We start from the raw sequence: 23,960 nt of genomic DNA on the forward strand, positions 1-23,960 counted from the left end.
TATAGCTGGACTAGAGCCTGACCTACTAACAATTAGAGTTGGGTGGTTTACCATTTTTTTCACTAAATACTAGCCTAAGACTAGTCTGCTTCAGCAAAGAAACACTTTAAATACTTTCTTTAAAAATAAATAAATAGATAAATAAATTTAAAAAACCCAAAACCTTTATTGTGAGAAAGGGAACAATCCAGCAGGCTCCACTGCAGCTAAAATGGAAGGACAAAAGTGACAACCTGTACTCACAGGCTTACAGTTTGCTTCTCCACCAGCCAGTGCCTGGTATAGTCACCCATTCCTGCACTGGGCAGTGCAGTACTACGAAATCTGAACTCTCTATTCATATTAGCTGCATTTTACTTCTAGTCTGCACAGGAATAACTAACTGTTCAAGCTGCTAGGGAATGAAAAGTCAGGCTTCTGGATCTTCAGGTATGGGAAATCAAACCTCCAAGGAGCCAAATCTAAGCATGGACCTTTGCAAAGCACTGCATATACATATGCATATACATCTGCATATCCAGCAGATACCTAAGAATGTATAGGGTGTGACGGGGGTCATGTCATTGTTCTGACAGAAATTCAAACACACTGGTATTTGCATTTGAAGAAAAAATCTAATTGCTGTCTTTAAAGCAGTAATTTCCAAACCCCCCAGCCCCAGAGCAAAAGGTCCCCTGGGACTACCAGCTGTGCGCACTGTTATTCTCAACACAGACATCGCTACAGGGGAGGTTTCCTTTAGCCTGTGCTACCTTCCGTATGCACCTTCACCAGGGCTGAACACTGTGACTCCAGAAAACTTAAATCCTGATCCACCCACTGGGTCAGAGAAACATGCCTCCAAAACTTTCCTTATCATTCTCCAGGTCAACATATACTGGCCTCTAAATACACGATGACCTGGTTTTACATGAAGTCTGTCCGTGGGTGAGTTTTAGAAAGGGAACCAATATCATTCTTCTCTTGTTGGTGCTCATGTGGGCTTTCTTCGTGCGGGGTAGCTGACTATTGCTCCTAAACTACTTGATGATGATCTTATGCCCAGTATAAATATGGCACATGGATTTATTTTAATTAACTTTCTAGGTGTGTCCTTTCTGGAATCACACTAGTTTTCCTGAAAAACAGTAAGGGAGAATTTGGAGACTCAGAAATTATGATGTATGAGGTTAGCTGAGTGACTTTCTTTTCTCTTATGAAAGAAAGTTTAGGAAGTGCAAAGAAAGGCTGTATGCATTTCTTTGCAGAGGGACCTGTGCAAGAATTGTATCTTACTTCAGCGATCAACGTCAAGTCCGGTCTTCATGGAAATCAATAGTCAAACTCTCACTGACCCTTTTGCAGCCTGAATTTAACCCTCGAGCACATCCTAGCGGTGTGTATGCCCCAGGCCTTCCCTCTGCAGAGAGCTCAATTTCACCCAAAATGCACTGCCATCTAGTAGTGAAGTTTGGAAACAGAATTTTATCTCCCAATAAATGTTGGCTATGTTACAGACTCATTTACAGGGCAAAAAAGTGAACCAAGGATGACAGCCCATTTTTTCAGGTTGAGACAGACTGTAAGGACACTAAGAATCCAGGACTGCATAACAAGGAGTGTGATGAGCTGGTTGAGGAAGGTGATTCTACCCCTCTACTTGGCTCTGGTGATATCCCATCAGTACTATGCTCCGCTCTGGGGTCCCCAACATAAGAAGGACGTGGACCTGTTGGAGCGAGTCCAGAGGAAAGACGTGAAGAAGGGCTGGAACACTTCACCTATGAAGATAGGCTGACAGAATTGGGGTTGTTCAGGGTGGAGAAGAGAAGGCTCTGGGGAGACCTTGTAGCAGCCTTTCCATACTTAAAGGGTCTTATAAGAAGAACGGAGACAGACTTTTTACTAGGGCCTGTGGGACAGGATAAGGGGCAACAGTTTTAAACTGAAAGAAGGTAGCTTTAGATTGGACATGAGGAAGAAATTCCTTATGATGAGGATGGTGAGACAGCGGAACTGGTTGCCCAGAAAAGTTGTGGCTGCCCCGTCCCTGGAGGTGTTCAAGTCCAGGTGGATGGGGCTTTGAGCAACCTGATCTGGTGGAAGGTGTCCCTGCCCATGGCAAGGATGTTGGACTAGACGGCTTTCAACCCAAACCATTCTATGATTCTATGATCCATGTAATAGAAGAAATGCCCTATACTCAATTTAAAGCCTTTTGTAACACATAAAGTTCAGATGGATTGTGATTTATTCAGCAAATCAGCATAGTATCTGCTAAACAATTAGGTCTTGCCTTTGATGCTACTGCAACAGTAATTTATCATTTAATTTCTGAAAAGTGATGTAAAGATCAGAACACTCCAATATGAGGACAAAGAAATCACTCTCATGAATAGCAAATGCATTAACCTAACTGCCTTTGCCCATGATACTAAAACATTGCTAATAACTTTATCTTCACTCACAGGTAAACAACAGTATACAATATATTTTACTACAGATATAATGATTTTTAAGGTTGTTAATGATCATCTTTTAAATAAATAACACACTCTTTCTTTGTCCTGTGTTGAGGCTGAATTCTGCTTTCATACGTGCTTCACCACAGCCTCTGGCTCCAGAAGGCTTAGTGCCACCCTGGGATGCTCCAGCTTCCTGTGACGATGGGGTGCCTTCTGCACACTCCCGGGGCAGGACATCCATGCTGCTTGACCAAGCAGCTCTCACTACACTTGTTGCACAGACCATACAGTTGCTGTTGACTATGCTTTAAGCTACACTTGATCCCACGCACATAAACTCAAAGGTAGATCAGAGAGATAAAAGACTCTTAGTTCCTTTATGCACTTGTCATGCAGATGTTCCAATCCTCATCAAAAAGTTTTGTGAGAAACCACGGCTTTTTGGTAACTACACTTTTATGTCTCAAGTGCACACACCACTGTTCCAAGAGCTTTACCAACACTGATTTAATAAGATGGTATAGATCCCAGAAAAGGGGGTTGTTCTCAGTTTAGTGGCATGACAGTAGCTTTCCATGGCTTGCAGTGGATATCACTAAAATGGTAAGTATTAGATAAGCACACAAGGGCCCAAAGCAAAGTTGGGAAGCTACTATGATATTCACAACTAAGGGGCAGAAGAACCTTACTCAATTTCATCAGCAAAGTTTGTACTTTTCATACCTATTATTTAAATTGTACACAGGGAGCATATCCAAAGCCATCAGACAAAGTCAGGTTTTTTCCAAAATCAGTGCCAGTGCATGGGTGAAAACATAACACAAACTTCAGTATCAGTAGTAAGCATGCATCCAGCTGGACTATTGCTATTACCAGGGTCACTCTCTGGACAGGATTGAATTAGTAAAGATGTCTGAGTAAATACTATTTTGTTAACAGAGTAACATCTGATTCAGGTCACATTAAAATTAATAGAAGTTTTGCTCTTGAACTCTGTGGAAGCAGAACTGAATCCACTAACCCTGAACTCTTCAACTCCACCACAATAAAGAATCTATTTAGCTTCATCAGACACTTAAGTGTTTCTATTACATTCTCTTGTATCTTTAATTTTTTTCTTTTTCTCATACTATGTTTCTAACTGCAGACCATCTGAACAAACACATGACATCATATGAGAAAAAAAGTCTTATCTCGTGTTTTTCCAAAGACATAAGGGTGTTTTCTGTGTTGCCTTACAAGCTTTGCCCAGGCAAGACACAATAGGCTATTGCTCTAGATCTTACTGGGGCAAATAAGCATATGCAGTCCATAAGTGTACACAAGTGACATTGCTTTTAATACTTCTGAAAAACAAATTTGGAACACAATTGTCAGCCTAGAGAATAGTCTTCCACAGCACAAAATAAACTCAATTGCAGCGATGTAGGCAGATGCGAGCAAATTCAGTAGATACCCTCTCTTTCATGTACTTGTGTGGACCACGGTTTAGCCTTGCAGACGGGATATCCACTGTATAAATCTGAGCCTTTTAGACTTGGCACCTCCTCTGCAATCTGCAGTCTCGGGGGACTTGATCGCACGGAGCAAGTTACTGCTGTCTGCACAAACAGTCATCCAAGGGCTTCTGCTAGGAAACTTACACTATGTAAAGGAACACACATGAGGGGGCATGACCTTTACTGCACCCAAGTCTTTAGGCCTACTGAGGTTCAAACCTGTACACCTCAAACAGTATGAAAGCACATATGTAAGTATGCACTCTTGTGAGCTTCTGTAGGATTGCCTTTTGCTAGTTTACTTCTCTACAAACCAGAGGAAGAGATCCCAAAACCACTGCATTCTACCGAGGATCCCCAAAGGTGACCGTGAATCTTGCCTTTCAGTTGCTATGAAGATTGTTTTCAGATGTTCGGCAAGCTCAGCATGGCCTGAAAATATGGTCTTTCTGAGACATCTCCAGATGACCATCCAAAAAACGAGGCTGTGCCTCAAGATCTTGAGCTACATAATGATATATTTAAAAACTGAGGTAGAGTGAAAAAGTTTTAACTATAATTAAGAAAAATCTCAAGACTACCTTTGCAAGCAGTTATTCTTCTAGGTAATTCAACTTTATCTCATAATGAAAACAAGTATTAAGGATATTAAGTGTTGGAAGTCAATCCCAAAGCAGCGTGCAAAGCAAGAGCCTGATTCTGGTACGTTTAGACTGATTGAAAGCAGCCAGTTCTCACTAGACTTACAAGCTACAGACTGCCAGGTTGGTCCTGTATGTTAAAGCACTAGTGCCTTCACATGGATCTTCAGTATGGAGCTTCAGGGTACCTTAAAAGCAGTCATGCACTGGCAGCTACACTCATCAAGCCTATACTTCACAAAGTAGAACAATGTTTACCTACCCGCTAATGGCCCAAAAGGTGTCGTAACAGTTTATTGGGTCATTAATTTCCAAGGCTCATTAAAACTTGACCTTCCTGGACGGGAAGGACTCCACATTGGTGGTGACAGGTAATTAAAGTGGGCTTTTTAAACCCCGGTTACCGGTTATATGCAAGACACAGGCCCTTAACAGATACAAACATCCATGATTTCCACTATTACAATACGGCAAAGCACAGTGTGCGTATGCCTCCATATCCTGCATCAGTCTCCCTGAGAGCACTGCCTCTGCCTAGGACGCCAGTAAAACACTCATGCTCTAGACGCCTTAACTAATGTCAGGACAAACGCTTTAAGTCAGCTAGGGTCCAGCTCAGGGCCTGTCCAGGATCCACCTCGGGAGGCATAACACCGCACCCTGCGCCTCCCCACGTCATTGCTGCCTGCAGGTCAGCCACCCGGGACCAGGTGGGGTGGCTGGGGTCCCTTCCCCAATGTGGGAGCAGGGTGTCACTCGCCTGCTGAGGTGAGAGGCAGCAGCTGCCCCCTCAGTGCCAGTGGCCCTTCAGGGATCTGCCGCCACAGCTGCCCCCTCAGCACCGGTGGCCCTCAGGGACCGGCCGCCACAGCTGCCCCCTCAGCGCCGGTGGCCCTCAGGGACCGGCTGCCACAGCTGCCCCCTCAGCGCCGGTGGCCCTCAGGGACCGGCTGCCACAGCTGCCCCCTCAGCGCCGGTGGCCCTCAGGGACCGGCCACCACAGCTGCCCCCTCAGCGCCGGTGGCCCTCAGGGACCGGCCGCCACAGCTGCCCCCTCAGCGCCGGTGGCCCTCAGGGACCGGCCGCCACAGCTGCCCCCTCAGCGCCGGTGGCCCTCAGGGACCGGCCGCCACCGCTGCCCCCACCTGCCAAGAGGCGAAGGCGAGGGATCGGCCGCCTCCTCAGCCTGGTGGCAGCTGTTAGGGAGTGGCTGCCGCCGCGATGCTGCTGCCCCCGCCCGCCCAGGCCGCCCCCTCAGCACCCGCGGTCCCGCGCAGCTGCCACTAGGGCACAGCCCTGCCCGCCCCGCCGCTGCCGGCGCCCCGCCGCCCTTACCGGCGAAGTTCTTGGTGAAGACGAGGGTGACGAGGAGGATGGGGATGAGGACGGTGCCGATGGTGACCACGCGGTCGAAGGGCAGCTCCAGCTTCAGCTGGAGGAGCAGAGCCGCCAGCGCGCCCGCCTTGTCATCCTGCTGGCCCGGCAGGATGAGCTCCTTCAGCTTCTCGCCCGCCAGCAGCGCGGTGGCCATGTCGGGGTGGTTATCGATGATGTGTTGCATAAGCGGCGGCGGCGGGCGGCCTCACGCCGCCGGGCCTCCCCGGGGACGGGCGGCGCGCTGCGGCGGGCTGGCTGCGGGCGGCGCCCGCGCGGCCTGCGGGGACAACACCGACAGCGGTAACGGCGGGGCCGCGGCCGCGCTCCTCTGCCGCAGCGGCACCATGTTAGGGCCGGCGGGACCCTGCCCCCGCCGGGCCTGCCGCTACCCCCGGCCTCCCGCCGGGCCCGGAGCGCGGCGCCCCCGCCGACCGCCCCGCGGGGGCTCTCCCCCGCCCGCCCCCCGCAGCGCCGGGGGGAGCGGTGCGAGCGGGCCGGGATAACGGCGCGGCGGGGCAGCCGCCACCCCAGCAGCAGTGCAGCGGTAGCTGCGCGGTACGAGGCAGCCTCCCTCTCCCCAGGGCCCGGCGGAGAAATGTCACGAGAGGCGGGCAACGGCGCGAGCTGCCCGGCGACAGCTATGCAATTCAACGCTGCCTCCGCTCTGCAATTCATGCTGTACAGATAGCGGTGAAGCAGCCATGCAACAAGACAGATTGGAGCTGCCTCAAAGTGCTGCAGCCAAGGAAGAGGGCATTTACCTGGCAACTTCGGTTCCCTCGGTTCCCAGGGGATGGTAAGCAACACCGATGACTTGTAAATAACAGCGGAAGCCGCAAATAAACTTACACTGGACCTTCCTGCCGGAAAAAGGCCCCTGCACCTCTGCAAGTAAGAAAATCGCTCCGGATTTGGAGCGGGAGGCGAATGATGTGTTGATGCTTGTTATTGCAGTGGGTGGCTGGCGCTTGCATGGAAGTGCCCGCCTGCACCAAGCAGCAGTAACGTGCAGAGCAATTCAAGAAGGGGATTGCAGCAGCCGTGGGGAGGAGGAGGCGAGAGCAGCACCGGAATGAACTGCGGAAACGCAGAGGTCCTTTAAGGTTTTGAAGCGAACAGCTGGAGCCTGCGGAGCTGGGAGCGGCCGCACCGAGGCGGCCGCAGGCAGCCGGTGCATGCACAACACATGCGAGGCTGCACCGTGCAACACGTTGCGGCGGCGGCCCCGGGCGGCGGCGACGGCCGCGTCCCTGCAGGAGCCACCGCGCGGCGGCAGCGCGCATGCGCCAGCGCGGCTCGCGGGGCGCGCGCGGCCGGCCCGGGGACGGCGGCCGTTGGTGGCCGTTAGTGCCCGCTGAGGGGCGCGGGGACGGGCGGGGGGAGGGGGAGGAGGAGGAGGAGGAGGAGGAGGAGGAGGAGGAGGAGGGTGGGAGGCCCTGGAGCGGAGACCCGGAGGCGGGGGAGCGGGTGCCGCCGGGCGGGCTCCCCCTCCTGCCGCCCCGCAGCGCGCACGGCGGAGCGCAGGCCCGGCTGCGGCGGCGCCTCCCGCCCCGGGGCGCTGGTGAGGAGCGGGGTATAGCGGTGAGCGACGGCGACACCCTCGCCCAGGCGGCCTGTGCCCTGCAGGTCTTGGGCCTCGGGCACGTCAGGACGCAGGTGCTCCCTTTAGAAACCCGTCCGGGTGCCTGTTTTTTAAAGTTCTGTGGGGTCAGCCACACCTGATAAAACAGCCTAAGGCGCAGAGAGCTTGCCAGGAATGCAAAGGACAGCTTTCAGCTTGCCTCAGCCTAATGGGGTTCAGGCCTGTGTCTTCACAGAGGTGACCAGACCTTGCTGTCCATCTCTGGAATGGGCTGGGAGTGGAGCACTCTCTGGGCAAAAGCTGGACCACACAGCATCAAAGGAGGACATACATGCTGCATCATAGCCAGCAGCTATGGCACTCTGACAAAAGCTTCAGGTCACGGTTCCTCCTCAAGTTGTTTATGCGTTTTATATTTAGTAGTACTCTAGATGAAAACCAGAGATGCACTTAAACAAATACTACTGACATTTCTCTCAAAGATTTGCAGTTGTCATCTGCAACACAGCATGAGTAAATTTCCCTTTCCCCAGTCACTGTGAACAATATGATGGTCCTGCTTGTTATTCAAGTTTAAATATTGAGTGCAAGGTTTAAATAATACTTCTTGGCAGGGGTCCTTCCATCCAGGCGGGGATGTAATGAGCAAGGCAAGAGGGATGTCCTGATGGCAGCAGCCCTGATGAAGGATCCCAGGCAGCAGACTCAAAGCTGTCAGTGCCACATGCTTCTGAAGACTGCTGAGGATGAGAAGGCAGGAGAGCTTAAACTTGAAGCTGCCACCATCGCTTCTTTCATTTTTCCTGCTCCTCACCCTCTGTAGTCTCTGTGGCTATGCTGGTCCTCTGTAAGGGCCAACATGCAGTATCTGTCTTATGGGCAGATGACAGGGAGAAGAGAGACCATCTTCTCACCCCCTTGTTCAGGTACAGTGGGTACTTGTGATGTAGCACAGCAGACAGTTCTCGGTAACCAGCTTTATCCCAGGCAGGAGAGCAGGCAGGGCAAGGTAGGACACAGAGCAGCGAGGAGCTTGGTGCAGTGAATTTGGGAATGGAATGGGAATGCCTGTGTCATTCCCATGTGTGAGGAGAGGTTGGGGACAGTTGCTGGGTCAGGCCTCAAGCCTCAACAATCCTTCCTACCTATGGTGAGGGATGGACGCACCAAATTCTCTTGCCATAGCTGTATTTTGTCATCTCCTAATATAAAGGCTTTCCATTCCAACAACATTCCTTCTGCAGTTGTCATTGCTGCTGCCAGAGGAATGATACTGAGCAAGGTGGACTGACAGCCTGAGGCAGTACAGCTAATCTGCTAAAAAAACTTTTGCTCAGACTTTCAGTTTTGTAATTGTTTCACCATGCTTTTATCTGCTGTTGACAGTCTTGTCCTCCTCATTGAGAATGCTGCTGAAAGGCCATTTTCCTGATCCACACTTTGTCATCTCCTTTTTGAATCCTCTCTTTTGCCTGTCCAATTACTCAATTCAAAACTAGCTGCTTGCTTTTTGTTTTCAGAGGATTTCTGTGGTATTTCTCCTCCTATCTTCCCCTGCCTAAGTCCTTACCACTTGTCTGCTATCTAGTTGCTGGCTCTAGATGCTTCCTCATATTTTCCCATGAGGAAATAATGCCATCCTCTAGTAACCATTTCTGAGGAAACTCAGTATAAACATCTACAACCTTTAAGAACGTAGCAGCAGCCATCCTAGGTCTGTCCAGTCCCTTATATCTCCAAGTGTGGCTCTAACTGGACAATCAAGGAAGCGTATAAATGAGGCAACCTGTACTGATGCCTTTTCCCTAACACTGCCCCAGCTTCCAGCTTTGTTCGGGGAATTTCCTGAGCTTGTGATGGTGTAATAACCCCCAAAATGTCTCTTCTCAGAGTATTTTTTCTGGCCTCCTCTTGGGACTGTGCAAATTTCTGGCATCCAAAGCCTCTTTTATTAAGGAATTCCACAAGCTTACAACCTATTGTGTCAAACCCACCTTGTTCAGTTTGTTTCAAACATAATTTAATTTGATGTGCCTTAGTTATGGGAAGGTATTTGGACCAATCCATATCCATCTTTTCCATGACACATGCACTTTTGTAGACAACAATTGTATATTCCCTCTATATTATATCTAGTTCCACATTTAATATGCAAAGAGTCCTACTGGCACAGAAAAATAACCATAAATCAGACACTCCGTTGTTAAAATAAATATGACATCCATGAGTAATTTAAATTTCTCTTTTGAAGCTTGATTCATTATAATACCATTATTTGATGTAATCATATTGATTTTGTAATCTTGCTTGGCAAGATGATGTCTGTATAGCAAGCCAAAGAGACAGTCAAGATGGAACAGTACTGTCAGACCAAAACATGAGTAAACAGAAACCTGTAGTAGGGCAGAGACCGGGATAAGGAAAAGTACTGTCATAATTTACAGACAAATAACATAGCCAAGTTTCTCAGCAATAACATGCTGGCATGTATGCTGCTGGATAATCTAGACAATAATCAGGCTGTGATAATAATCCTGTGCTAATAAATATTTCACAGACTCCTGGTAGGGTCAGAAATTGATTTACAGATCAAAGTGGAAAGTCGTGTGAATGAATTCTAATTAATTCTAACAAAAGATCAAAAAAGGAGTATTATTTTTAGACAGCTTGAATAAATCATTTGGTGTTATAACATATATTGATTCTTGAAGGTAGAGTGAACGGCTTTTTAAAATCTTGTTTTCTGAAGTTCTGAAAGTTCAGAAATTTAAAAGCAAATGAGTAAAAGTGAGAGACTGCAAATTTTGACAACGAGACCTATAGCATCTAGAATTTGCCTTCTAAGCAGAGGGTACACTACCTCTAGATGCAGGGTGAGATTCATCTATTCAAATGTGAAGGCATCTGAGCTAGATATGCAGAGCACTATTCCTGAATCATGTAGGAGGAGAAGTAACTAGATGTAATGGTGTAGTTCTTGTGACTCAGTGCAGATGTCCTCTTCAAAATGGGATGAATCATTTCCCATTGTAGGTGTCCAGAGTTTACACATGAATCCCACTCACTGTCTCTTGCATTACAGCTTGTCCCAGCTTAGCCATTTCCCCAAGGGCAGCTCCATGCTGTCCTTTTCCTTGTCAGTTCCTAGTCACCTGGGAACTGCTGCCTTTTGATCTGGTGATTTTAACATCTGTCAGGCTACCATGAATCTTTCATGTAGTGCCCCTGGATGTCTTTATGGAAAGGATGCGGCTTCCCTGATAACATCTGGGATAATGACTGGGAAGGAGCTATGGGGTCACAGTCAAGGCTGTGACTCTAATCCATATAGCCTTTATCCCATCAGCCCACCTTGAGAATTGCATCACTCATGGAGCAGTGGCGTGGGGACAGCGTGGCCCTCACGCAGACCAGCTACTGCCATGGTTGCATGGATGCTCTTGCCTAGGCTAGGTGTGCAGTTAGTGCTGATACAGCTCTGCAGGTACTGCTGTCTGCCTGTGTGAGCGGCAGTCATGCCTTTGGTGAGAGCAGGCATGCCTTTGCAGATGCACCCAGTGAGATGAGACTCTGTTGGCAATGGGAACTGGCAGATGGCAGTGAGCTGTGACAGTGGGTCTTAGCACGAAGGTGAGGGTTTTGGCAGTAAAGTGAAGGGAGATGCCAGATGAGAGTGAAAAGCGGCAACTGGCAATGCAGCCTGGCTGTGGCTGCTGGCACCGAGACAAAGCTTTGGCGGTAAGAGGAGGGTCTGTGCTCCTTGTTAAGAAAAAGTGACTCTTAATAGTAAGATGTGATACTATTGCTGACATTGATGAAATATTTTTTGCAGCAATGCATGTCTCTTTGCTAGTGGATCTCTTCTGGGTTTGTTTAGAATAGACTAGACTGTTCCAGTTTCAGCAATCACCTAGTCCAACTGCCTAAGCCAAATCAGGGCTGACCAAAAGTTAAAGCATGTTATTAAGGACATTGTCCAAATGCCTCTTAAGCACTGACAGGCACGGGGCACCGACCACCTCTCTAGGAAGCCTGTTCCAGTGTTTGACCACCCTCTCGGTAAAGAAATGCTTCCCAATGTCCAGCCTAAGCCTCCCCTTGGTGCAGCTTTGAGCTGTCCCTCACATCCTGTCACTGGATACCGGGGAGCAGAGGTCAGCACCTCCCTCCTCGCTTCCTCTCCTCAGAAAACTGCAGAGAGCAAGGAGGTTGCCCCTCAGCCTCCTTTTCTCCAAACTAGCCAACCCAAAGTCCTTAGCTGCTCCTCAGAGGGCATTCCTTCCAGCCTTTTCACCAGCTTTGTTGCCTCCCTCTGGACCCGTTCAAGGACCTTCACATCCTCCTTAAATTGTGGGGCCCAGAACTGCACATAGTACTCCAGGTGAGGCTGCACCAGTGATGAATACAACGGGATAATCACCTCTTTTGACGAGCTGGTTCTGCTGTGTTTGATGCACCCCAGGATGCAGTTTGCCCTCTTGGCTGCCAGGACACACTGCTGACTCATGTTGAGCTTGCTGTCAACCAGCACCCCATATCCCTTTCTGCAGGGCTGCTCTCTAGCTGCTCCTCTCCCAGTTTATACTTGTGCCTGGTGTTACTCCATCCTAGGTGCAGAATATGGCATTTCAACTCGTTAGATTTCATCCCATTAATCATAGCCCAATGCTCCAACCTATCTAAATCCCTCCACAAGACCTCCTGTCCCACAGGTCCCACAGTACCTCCCAGTTTGGTATCACCAGCAAACCTGCTAATGGTGCATTCAACTCCTGCATCCAGATCATTGACAAATGTATGGTACAGAAGTGGCGCTAGAATTGAACTCTGAAGAACACAGTTGATGACCAGTCACCAGCCAGATGTAGCCCCATTCACTACAACCCTTTGAGCCTTGCCCTTCAGCCAGTTCTCCACCCAGTGCACCGTGAACCCGCTCATCTGACAGCTGGACAGCTTGTCCAGAACGATGCTGTAAGGGATAGTATCAAAACCCTTACTAAAATCCAGAAAACGACATCCATCTGCCTTCCTTTCATCCACTAGGTGAGTGACCTTGTGATAGAAGGGTATCAAATGAGTTAAAGAGGACTTTCCCTCTGTGAACCCTTATTGACTGTGCCCGATGAGTGCAATATTCTTTAAATGCCTTTCAACAGTACCCAGCATAATCTTCTCCAGGAACTGAGGTTAGACTAACAGGTCTGTAGTTCCCTGGGTCTTCCCTCATGCCCTGTGTGTAGACTGGAATACCACCGGCTAATTTCCAGTCAGCAGGGACGTCCCCAGACACCCAAGACCTTTAGCAGATGATTGAGAGGGGTCCTGCCATGCCAGCCTCCAACTGCGTCAGAACTCTGGGATGAATCCCATCAGGCCTCGTGGGCTTGTGAACATTCAGCTGACACAGCTGGCCCCTTACAATTTCAGTGTCCACAAACAGAAGAAGGTCACTGTTCCTGCACTTGTGGTCCTCTGACTCAGGAGACCTGGCAACCCAAGGTCTATCAGTATTATTAAAGACTGAGGCAAAACCAGCACTGAATACCTCCACTTTTTCTTCATCACTAATCAGTCAATGACCATCTTCAACAAGTATCCGTCCAGTGTTTTCCTTAGGACTCCTCTTTTTTATGTCTCTAGTCCTCCCAGTCCTGCAGTTCAAGTAGAACTTAAAAGTTTCAGCTCACTGTGCTGTATGTTATTTCTCAAGCAGAAGTGAGTGATCAAAAGCAAATTTTGCTCCCTTTTGTTCAGATGAAGTGAGAAGGTATGAAGAGATTATACAACCGGCCTCATTAAAATGATTGGAGAAGGGGTACTGATTCCAGGTCCCTTTCCTGTCTACCGAGTATTGGTTACGTGTTCAAGCAAAGGAGGCTTGTGCTGGTGGCTGAGGTGGTGCTGTCCCTGGGGGCCTGGCCTGTGGCAGCAGGGTGCTGGCCAGGCTGGCTGCTCGCTCCCCCTTCTGCTTCTACTTCAGCTTCTCCCTGCCGGGCAGAGGAAGGAAAGGATTGCTGCAGGAAGACCTGATGTGGCCTGGGCTCTTTCCCACTGCTGTCATCTGCCACCGTGTCAGCAGCGCAGGATGCAGGAGACTGATTTCTGCCTCCTTCTTTATGTCCTTTCCTCCTTGTATCGTCTTGTGCTAAGAAAGGCCCATAGTGAGCAAGACTTCTCTTAGCAACTCATGCACCCTCTGCTTGCTGTGGGCAGGGATGCGCTGGGGCGGAAGCTCTGGCATGGCACTCACTCTGTGAGTAAGAGCCCCTGCTCAAACACTGGGCTTAGAAAACAGCTAACGTGGCCATGGGAACTAGAAGGGCGACCGAAACTGCTCAAGGGCAAAGACTGTGAGCACAAAATGGGTTATTCTGTTGCTATGGTATGCAAGCTGTCTCTATGAAAAATAAGAAACTGCTTGGCTTAAACAGAGTTCATAGGGAAGTCAAGGCTAAAGTAAGGTCACATAATTCTGTCCAAAAAGCATATAGTATAGATTAAATGTAACCAGCTTGAGCAAAAGGGTCTGAAAGCAGTCTTGGAACTATCTAGATAACAGGATGAGTAACACCATATTGTATGAAAGCTGCCTAGATAGTGTTAGAAACATCAAATTTGGGGGTGGATGTAGCAGACTTGGGACCAATGAGGAAAAAAATAATTAGGAGCAGGTCATTAAATGGGTCCCATTTGTCTGGGAGAAGTCTAGGCAGAGAAAGGGACGTGCAGGGTTGGTGAAAAGGTGGGCTTAGGAAAATAAACACTAGGAATTAAAATAATTTAATAGGACCCCCCCCGGGAAATAATTAAAATAATAGGCATTAGGAATAATCCAGTGGAGAAGACAGAAGGGTGTGATATTTGGGTCACAGAATTGTGGACACCTCCGGTGGTAAAGGTGACCTGTGGCCCCAAGCCCATCAGGGTGCTGGACAACACCCTTGGGACAACCCGCTGGACTCCCCTCAGGTCTGTGTCCAAAAGACTTGGTGTGCAAAGGTGGGTTGACAAGGAATAGGCTTGTGCCCTCATACGAAGTGGAGAAGGGAAGGCAATGGAATTGTAATGTGGTAGAGCTTGCATGTGATATTTCTTCATAGTAATACAATTATGAATTACTTCTACTAGTAACAGACAATATAATTGTAACTCAGCATTGTGTTTGTAGTGATACGGCTGTGAATGACTACTGCTAATATTAGACATTTGCTCCTTGGCCAGGTAAGGTATATTAGTCTCTTACAAGTGTGTTGATTAATCAGTAAATATCATAACTGTTTATCAGTTACATCTGAGGTCTCCATTCTAAAGGAGAAGTCAGACACATAATATACAACGATCATTATTTTTAAAGCTATTTTATATGCAAAAAGCTAAACCCATTTCATTTCCTGAAGACTTCCAAACTAGTTATGCACAACAACCAAGAAAATGAAACAGGGAGTACTTTTGTGTCCTGTGATGTGGGACTTTTCCAGCATTGACCTAGTACTTTTATTCTAACGTCATTATGACGCTGATCATTGTGGAGTCGAGACAGCTTACAGTGGTGCAAGCCAAAAGGCTGCACAGAGTTCAAATGTGGATGTTTTGGGGGGCTCAGTACTGCAGCTGGTGACAGTGAGACATGGTGCTGAAATGCTTCAGTACCAGAGACTGCAGCTGCATAGAGATTGCTCCTGGCAGGGAATGCATACAGTATTGGAAAGGTTGGGCATGATAGTGCATGGGACCTGGAGCCGAAATTGCCAGTGTGAGATTGAACAGACGTTCACACAAAGCCCACCAAAGTACAGAAACTAACACCAAGGGAAAAAACAGAGAAAACAGCATCTCAAACATTTATCTGAATTTAATTTTGGCAGTTTGTATTACTTTAGAGGAGACTAAAGACATAAATGTATGGTGTATTTGTGCTGGTTTTGTCTGGGGTAGAGTTAATTTTCTTCATAGTATCTAGGCTGGGGCTGTGCTTTGGATTTGCGCTGGAAGCAGTGTCGATGACGCAGGGATGTTTTCGTTACCGCCGAGCAGCGCTTGCACAGAGCCAAGGCCCTTTCTGCCTCTCACCCCACCCCACCGGGAGCTGGCAGGGGACACAGCTGGCACAGCTGGCCCCAGCTGACCAAAGGGATATGCCAGACCATGGGATGTCATGCTCAGCATATAAAGCTGGGGGAAGAAGGAAGGGGGAGGCCATTCAGAGCGATGGCGTTTGTCTTCCCAGGTCACCATTACATGTGACAGAGCCCTGCTGCCCTGCGGATGGCTGAGCACCTGCCTGCCCGTGGGAGTGGTGGATGAATTCCTTGTTTTGCTTTGCTTGTGCGTGCAGCTTTTGCTTTACCTATTAAACTGTCTTCATCTCAATCCATGAGTTTTCTCACTTTTACTTTTGTGATTCTCTCCTCCGTCCCACCGTGGGGGGTGGGTGTGGGGTGAGCGAGTGGCTGCTCGGTGCTTACTTACGGGCTGGGGTTAAACCATGACAGTACTGAGTTGAGGGTGTCTTTATACTCGTATCCTTCCCTTGTCAGAAGACAGCTTGTTTCTTGTTTTAGTCTCTTGCTTCCAAATTTCAAATTCTGACAAAAGAAAGCAAAGCACATGCTTAACTGCTTTGCTCAGTACAGATTGCAATCAGCAACATTTTTTCAAATTCCACTCTGAAGCTTGCGAAGTAAAGGCTTCATCCTGCCAGGCGGTGGTATTAAGTATCACATGGAAGGCCGTCATAATTCCAGTTCAGTGTAGCCAGAAACATTTAAAGTTGCACTAAACTTTTAATGCAAATAAACACGGAAGTACAGGTGAGATGATGATGTGGTTTTTTGGTTGGTTTTTTTTTTTTTTTTGTGTGTGTGTGTTTTTTTTTTTTATTAGTAAGCCCTAAGTGAAGGGGTAAGAACCCTGATTTCTGCTGCTAGTCCTGCTTGCCTGAGCATCACAAGCCAAAATACACAAATACAAAAATGAAGCAAGGAACAAAACTCTCCAGGACCCAAACTGCTGGGAGTCCTTATCTCGCTGTGCTATGCACAGGTCCCCTATTGCTTGTCCTCTCTTCCTGGTCCCATTAATCTTGGACTCTCTGCTGCACAGTGGGTCTGCTTCAGCAGGATGGATGGAGTACACCAGTGCTGTCGCTGATTTTGCAGCATGATTAGGCATTTTATTGACAAGTACAGATTCAAATCCTTTAGGCTGAAGAAAGCTTAAAGCTCAGATTTTTCACTTCCCAGGGAAATGCTGTAACCCCTAGGATACCACATTGTCTCATCTGCTACAGGATGTTAGAAATTTCTTTAATGAAAAATAAATGAAAATACTAATGTTGTAATTCTACAGTTGCTCAGAGCGTTCAGTTATGCTAAATTGTCTTGCTGTTTCTATGCATCAGCCTTCAAATAAATAGTGTATCAAAAGGAAGGATGGTTTTAACCTTACATCTTGACATACAGAAGTAATATTGGAGGGATTCCTTCTCTTGCATGCTTGTTAAGGAATTCTAGCTGAGTGGGTTCTGCATGGAGCTCTGAGATCTGCAAGATAAACTGTGCTGCCAGAAAGCTGGGCATACTGCTGCTACCCTGAAAGGACTTCAGGAAGAGAGCTGTGGAAGGTACTGGCACAGAGGCAAAAGAAGAAGCCATGTTCCAGGAGGTAGAGGAATGCAGAAGGAACGCAGCAGAGAACCTTGAAAGGTTTGTTGTAATAAGGAGGAGTGTCGAGGTGAGGGACAGCAACGCTGGCTCACAACTACCCTAAGCAACTTCCAGCATGTTTTCTTGTAGGTCTGTGATCCCGTACAGTGTTATGAGTACACAGCTCCTCTCTCCCTGCAGCATGGGTCAGACCTCTGTGTCTTGTTCCAGAGAGGCATGTGCCATTCACTGCAAAGATTCCTTCACAGATGCTTAACAGGGAGTTAATCTGTCCTTTTCATTTTTGCTACTGCAGAGTGAGAATGATTCCATGGAGTCGGACAGCTCAAGCAATTGAAGGGGAGAAACAGTTCTCATCCATGTAGTCTCTAGCCAGTCCTGCATCACATGTCCAAGTAAAGATGTGAAAGGGAAAGGAAATGAGGAGAGACAAGGAGGTAAGTGAAACTCCTGCATTTTTCATCGGTTTCTGTTCATGCAGGTTGCAGTCTTTTTGATAAGGACCATTAACTGTTACTATCGATCAGCTTTTCTAACTACATAACTATTTTAATCCTCTTGCATACATTGGCAAAATTAATACAGACCATTGCTTGTTTTTAACACTTGGTGTTCTCCATTTAGTTGTAAGGAAACGAGAAGCAGCAGCTGTGCCAACGTATTATTATTAATGTATATGAAAACAGTGAGTAACCTACGCAGTTCAGTTACAGGGATCCCCATGTCCCCAAGCCAGCAATTGCAGAGATTTACACTTCAACTGATATTTTATTCTGTAAATGAAAATAAAAGCCCTCAGCTACATAATTCCTTACAATTAATTAGGCACAAAGTACTCTGTAAAGATTAATACTGCCATTATCCCAGGAGCGCTCAAAAAACCCAAAACCCCCAAAAGGCAAAAGAAGCACTTTAAAATCTGTAAGGTATCAGCACAACATGTCTAACAACAGTTCACAATCCACAAAACAGCACATGCATTTGCAGCAAGTAATTACTCATTAGAATTGTAAGGCGTGGAATGAATTTGAACACATATGGCATCTCTAATTTCCAGTGCCTGCTTTAACCGTAAGTCTATAGTTCTTATGAGGGCACATTATTTGGTCAAGGGATCTATCAGTATGTGGGCTCTGCTCCACAAAAAAATATCCACCTCTAGTTTTCCAGTTACAGACTGTGCAATCTTGACATCCAGGTGATTTTGTGCCATTTTGGTTTTGTGGCACATGCACAGGCCAACCCTACCCTGATTCTTCTAAATGTACTGGACTCCAAGTAAAATTGCTGAGTCTGTTTCAGTACTTGAATGGATTTCTTCAGTCTTGTACCATGGCCCTGAAAGACTGGAGTACCTCCCTTACAGCCACGACATCCTCCAGACATTGTGGAGCCATTACTGGTCATCCCGTGTCAGCAAGGCAGTGCAATCCCACCTACCATGCTGTGCCTTGTTCTGCTGCTCCTTAAGTGCTGACGGATTACAACGCACCATTCATCTTCTTTGCCAGATTTATCATATGCTCTGTGTTCAGTCTCCATACTCAAGGCCTTCACATAATGATGAACTGTCTCTCTGATCTAGCATCCCAAACCACAACTGCTAGTAAACACAGAACCAAACAGCGTGCACGCCCTGCAAAGCCATATGCCTTGGCAGACTAACACAGCTTCTGCCCTTGAGCCTACTAAGAAAAAACAAGTCTCACAATGCACAACAGGGAAGTGTCCTCCTGGGAACAGATAGATCTGCATTCCCATGGAGAGGGTGGATTTGCCCCTACCAACTGTCATAAAGCCGTTAGGCACAGCATGAGCACCGACAGCCATTGATTGGAGCCTGTTAGGCAAGAACAGCGTGCGTGGGAGCAAAGGGACTTTACCCATCTCAAGCCTGACGTCTCTATGTGTGGATACTTCCTAACACATACCTGCCTTGTAAGGTCAATTATTTTTTCTATATCGACTTACAGGGGTCAGGCAGCCTTTGTCACATCTTTTGGCAGATGCTGCTGTGTATGAACTTGGGCATCAGCCCATCCTCAAGAGATGTTCCAGTGTAAACCAAACCAGATCTGGGAAGGACTTAGTGTCTAGAAGACTTCAGCTGGTGACATTCTTCATTGTTAGAAGAAAATCTCACAGAAAAGGTAATGCAGAACCAGAATACAATCTTCAGTGGCTCTTGCTGTCAAATGTTTGCAAGTGGGCATGTGCAAATGGAGATTTCCTGGCATTTATTTCCGGATGTGGGCATATATTCTCATGGATGTCAAAAGATTTATTTCTGGAACAACAAGATTGGATGAAAATTCCTAATAAGACCAGTGCTTTTCCTAGTTAATAATAAAGCTGTTTTTAATAATAATGTAGCAATGAAGAATGAGTTAAAATAGAAAATAATCTCAGGATTTACTACTCAGGAACTCATAATGATCTTTTCCCGTTTGAATGCGCTTTGACTATAGCTTATACATGAATATTTTGGCTTGGCTTCAGCTCAGCAATTTAGAAGTGACTGAAGTAAAGAGCCGAGAAAAGAAAGATTCTTGCAACATTTCTCAAAAACGTTATAATACAAATATATATGAGAAATGGAGTCAACGCTCAACAGCAATGATCAGTATTGGTGCCACAGATACTGCCTTCTGTAGCACAGTGAAAACATGGTCTTGCCGATCAGAACCAGCTTGAATCCAGCAGCAGCAGGCAGCATCTGCATTGCACCCTGCAGCAGGACTGCAGTGTTTCTGTGATTTCCCCGACAGAAGCGCATGAAGTCTGGCAGAGGTGAGACTCCTCACAGCTTCTACGTGCACGCTGCACCTATCGCCTGCTCGGTCCCGTATGTCCTGAGTAAGTCAGGTTCGCTATGCAGGCTGCCTGCTGCAGCACAGCGTTTGCACCTGCACACTCACGGTGTCCCCAGCTGCAGATCTGGTCTGTGCATGCCCAATAGTCTTTTCTCAGGATGCCCAGCAGTCGGCTCCGAACCATCGCTGCAAGCTGCCCGATACTTAGAAGTAAACGTCAGTGGACTTCTAGTTCATCCAGTAGCCTTGTCCTGGTTCTTCACAGGGCTTAGCAGCTCACATACAGCGTGGGACAAAGGCAAGAAACTTGCCTGGGCTGAGGAGAAACGGGAACTAGTTCCCCAGGAATCTGGAGTGCTGGGCAGTGCCATGCAGGGTCATTAGTGTGACTGTCATTTTTGCTGTCTGCAGCTGTGTTATCTAGATTTTAGGGCTATCTGTCTGGAGTATCCTTGCCTATCGTGCCCCTGAACTAAGTAAAACAACAGTTTGAAACCTGAAAAATAAATAAACTTTCTGTAATTCACATCCTCTGAGTAGTTCTATTGACTTAATGGTAAAATGGTGTGTAAGCAAATTTGATGCCTAAAATTATCATAAGGCAAACTAAGTTGATGAAGGTTTGAAGTAATACTAACTCTGTCTTGTTCCAGACACAGATAGTAATTATCAGTCCTCCAGTAAAGAACAAAATTGCAAACAGAACCTCCCAGATAAGTTGTAAGGAATTTCTGATAGTTTCAGTTTAGACAAATATTTTTTTTTTAATTTGGCTTTATTTTATTTGTCCTGTTTCAGAAGACTATCGAAGAAACATTTTTGTCTTCACCTTCCTATGAGAAGGCAAGGACACAAGTTTGAACAATAGAAATTCTAACTAGGTGTAAGAAAAAAAAATACTGCAATGATAGCCAAACACTGAAAGAGGTTGCCCAGCGAAGCTGTGGACTCTCCATCCTTGGAGCTATTAAAACCCAACTGTACACGGTCCTGAGCAACCTGACCCTGCTGGCTGGGCTCAGAGCAGGGCAGCTGGACTAGATGACCTCCAGAGGTCCCTTCCAAGCTAAATCTATTCTATAATCTTTTGTTACATAGGTAGCATTTCGCATCTCTGTTGTATCTGGAAGGATGCCCAAACCTAGAAAGAAAATATTCCTTTGAGAGCTACTGTGGTGTAAGTGCCGTATAGCTGCTGCAAACATTTTGCTTTCTAAGAGCTATTAGGCTAAGATTACACGCAACACATCGTCTGAAGAGCTGGATTCTCATCTATCAACAGAACAGGTTTTTCTTGTAACCCTACGAATGTTAACTTACGTAGCCTTGGGCAAAACATTTGTAATTCATGTGCTGCTCTGCTAGTTTTGGCAAACCTGCAGGTGTTGCTGGTTGTGCCGTGGGTCTGTAAACCCTGACACATGTTCTTAATTTTATAGTCCTACACAGCCAGCCATACTACAAAAAGTGCAAATATTCACATTGGTAAGGCTAAGCCACTGCACACATGTTTGCAAATGTCTGCATTTGTACCTCATCTAGCACAAGCGGGCTCCAGTCTGGCCGAGCTCTCGCTGGACACTGCTGCAATCTTGGTGTAATAATGTGGAAGTCCCCAATATTAACTTGACTGTACTGAGCTACATACATCTGAACAGAGAATATCAATAGTTTAATAATCCCCATTATGCTTAATTTGTATTATAAAATACTGATTTTGGCATGAGCCCCTACTGCTGCAGTTAGACTATGCCTGAAGCCAGAAGCTTAAGTTATTGATCAAACCCCTTTTGTTTGTGGTGATACAGACAAGTGGCGAAGTTCCTGATACAAACTTGGAACAGATGAAACTAAGAGCCGAACAGATCAGATAGTGGGCAGGGAGGGTAAAGCTGTCAGTCATGATGCAGAAAATGGAGTTACACTAAATTAACATTTTATTTGGAAAGTAGCAGGAAGATAAAATTAATACATTGCAGTAAGGGGGAGATACTTTATATCCCATCATTATCTACTACAGCTTGTTAAAAAATAACCAGTTGTGAAAAAACCCCACCAAATTAAGGGAGCCAGTTAATCTGCAGAGAGTTTATTAAGGAGTTCATTAAAAAATAATCTGAATAATTTTGAACTTAAACAACTGCTTGAAACCTGAAGAAGTTCTGTTTAGTCTGGAAAAAAAACGTTTTACTCATAATTAAACTGGGTGAGTGCCATGACATGGGGAACTACAGGCCATGCAGTCTGCACTGAGGAGCAATTGTAGGGAACATGCTGCGTACAGGACCATAACTAATGCTCATCAACAACTGAGGGCAGACACTGCTCCTGTAGGAAGGCTGTGGGATGGATGCGACTTCCTCCTAACCCTGCTAACATCAGGTCATGTAATGTTTTCTGCTGGCAGGAACCGAAGGCTTTCCAGCTCTGCATAATGCCACAATGTCTCTGCGGCTTCTAATAATGGATGTATATCGCTGAGAAGCCAAAGAGAAGACCAGGTGTTACACCAGGAACCCAGAAATTCCTATCTGAAGCAAACTGCATCAAATACATCTGGACAAAGCACAAATTTGGTTGATAAACTCTGAAATAATTACTTTATGTAATAGACTTTTTGAAGGCATTTGTAAGATATTAAACAGGTACCTGTTAGATTTTTGATAAGAGAAAATTACAGCATATGAGTAACTTCCATGCTGATTCACAAGCTGCTAGATATATGACAGTAACAGCAACACATATTTGATGGAAAAAAACTTACAGTCTTAGGTTATTCAGTAAGGCTTCTGCTGGAGCAGAATTAAAGTAGTATAATGACATGTTCACATTAGAAGAAAAACTAAAGTAAAAAATAGTCAAGCAAGACAAGTAATATCTACAGAAAATCTGATGCTGCCCTTCGGACATTCAATTAGTATCTGTGAGCATTAGTTGTTCATCATGACCCCAAAGCCACAAAAGGAAAATTAGTCTTTGTAATATTAGATCACAATCTATTTTCTTACCTGCATGTAAGATACACACACATCTTTAATCAGTAAAAGAAATGAAACTGGAAAAAAATTAAAGGAATATCATAGTAAAACCAATCTTTAACAGTTACCCTGATAAGACCTCCGAACACCTGACTACTATCTGAAGAAAGAAACAAGGTGCCTGTGTAAACCTTGCTCTGCACCACACAACAGAAAGCAGGAGTAACCCTAACAAAGTCTAAAATACATGGCATGAAACCGCTGGCAATGGGAGTTAAATGGGGCTGTGCAGTTTCTTTCAATGCAATACATTTGATCAGTGTGAGGCACTGCAGAGGGCATGCAGGAATTTCTTACTTTGCTAGGGAGAGGGAGGTATGTACCTCCCCAGGCACTGCTGACGCAGATGTTGGTGAGGTGGAAGAATTGCTGAGGTACCTGTCTCATTCTGTCTGTGCTAACGGAACCACTCAGGTGTTAATGCATTACTACACTGCGTACATCCACCACTAAATACATAGGCAGCTGTTCAAAAATTTGCATTACATCTGTAATATTCTGTTAAAAGGGGAGAGATTCAGTAAGCCCCTGACTGAAGGTCATAATTTAAATATTTTCAGCCCCAATGAATGCAAATACACAGATGTAAAGACAATGCACTTCTTTTTCTTTTCTGTTTTTTTTTTTCTTTTAAAATAATATATATATTTTTTAATTATATTACCTCTTGAGCTTTTAATGGGATTCCTTCCTTTGCAGTCGGTGGGGAGTGGATAACGTCCTAATACAGAGGCTGTATCTGTAGCACATACAGCTGTTGCTTTTCAAAGTGTCAAAAAATGTTCAGTTAGAACTAGACTTTCCAGATGCAAACAGTACACATATATTTTTAAGTGTTAATGTTTGGGAAAACCTTAAACTGGAAACTGGGATGATTTAATTTCTCACGTTCTTAACG

General features: G+C 46.2%; 1 protein-coding gene and 1 long non-coding RNA gene across 7 annotated transcripts in view; one reads left to right on the top strand and one right to left on the bottom strand.

Moving 5' to 3' along the window:
* PANX2 (pannexin 2) overlaps window positions 1-7,345 on the bottom strand; it is a 44,401-nt gene extending 37,056 nt beyond the window's left edge. For 3 of the 6 annotated variants that reach the window (XM_080393991.1, XM_080393994.1, XM_080393990.1), the window contains exons 1-2: window positions 6,723-7,345; window positions 5,920-6,238 (exon numbers count right to left, since the gene is read on the bottom strand). In XM_080393991.1, coding sequence (XP_080250117.1) covers window positions 5,920-6,145 — 226 coding nt within the window. In that variant the 5' untranslated portion in view covers window positions 6,146-6,238; window positions 6,723-7,345. Of the gene's footprint in view, window positions 1-5,919; window positions 6,239-6,722 lie in introns of those variants that run through there. The other 3 variants (XM_080393993.1, XM_080393992.1, XR_013929197.1) reach the window with 2 other exon arrangements.
* LOC308066559 lies at window positions 7,019-20,550 on the top strand. The gene is made up of 2 exons (XR_013929198.1): window positions 7,019-7,132; window positions 17,507-20,550. It is a non-coding gene; the product is annotated as an uncharacterized lncRNA (long non-coding RNA).
* Window positions 20,551-23,960: the final 3,410 nt, after the last annotated feature.

This window comes from Falco punctatus, assembly GCF_963210335.1.
Source record: "Falco punctatus genome assembly, chromosome: 6".
In the NCBI taxonomy this organism is placed as follows: Eukaryota; Metazoa; Chordata; class Aves; order Falconiformes; family Falconidae; genus Falco; species Falco punctatus.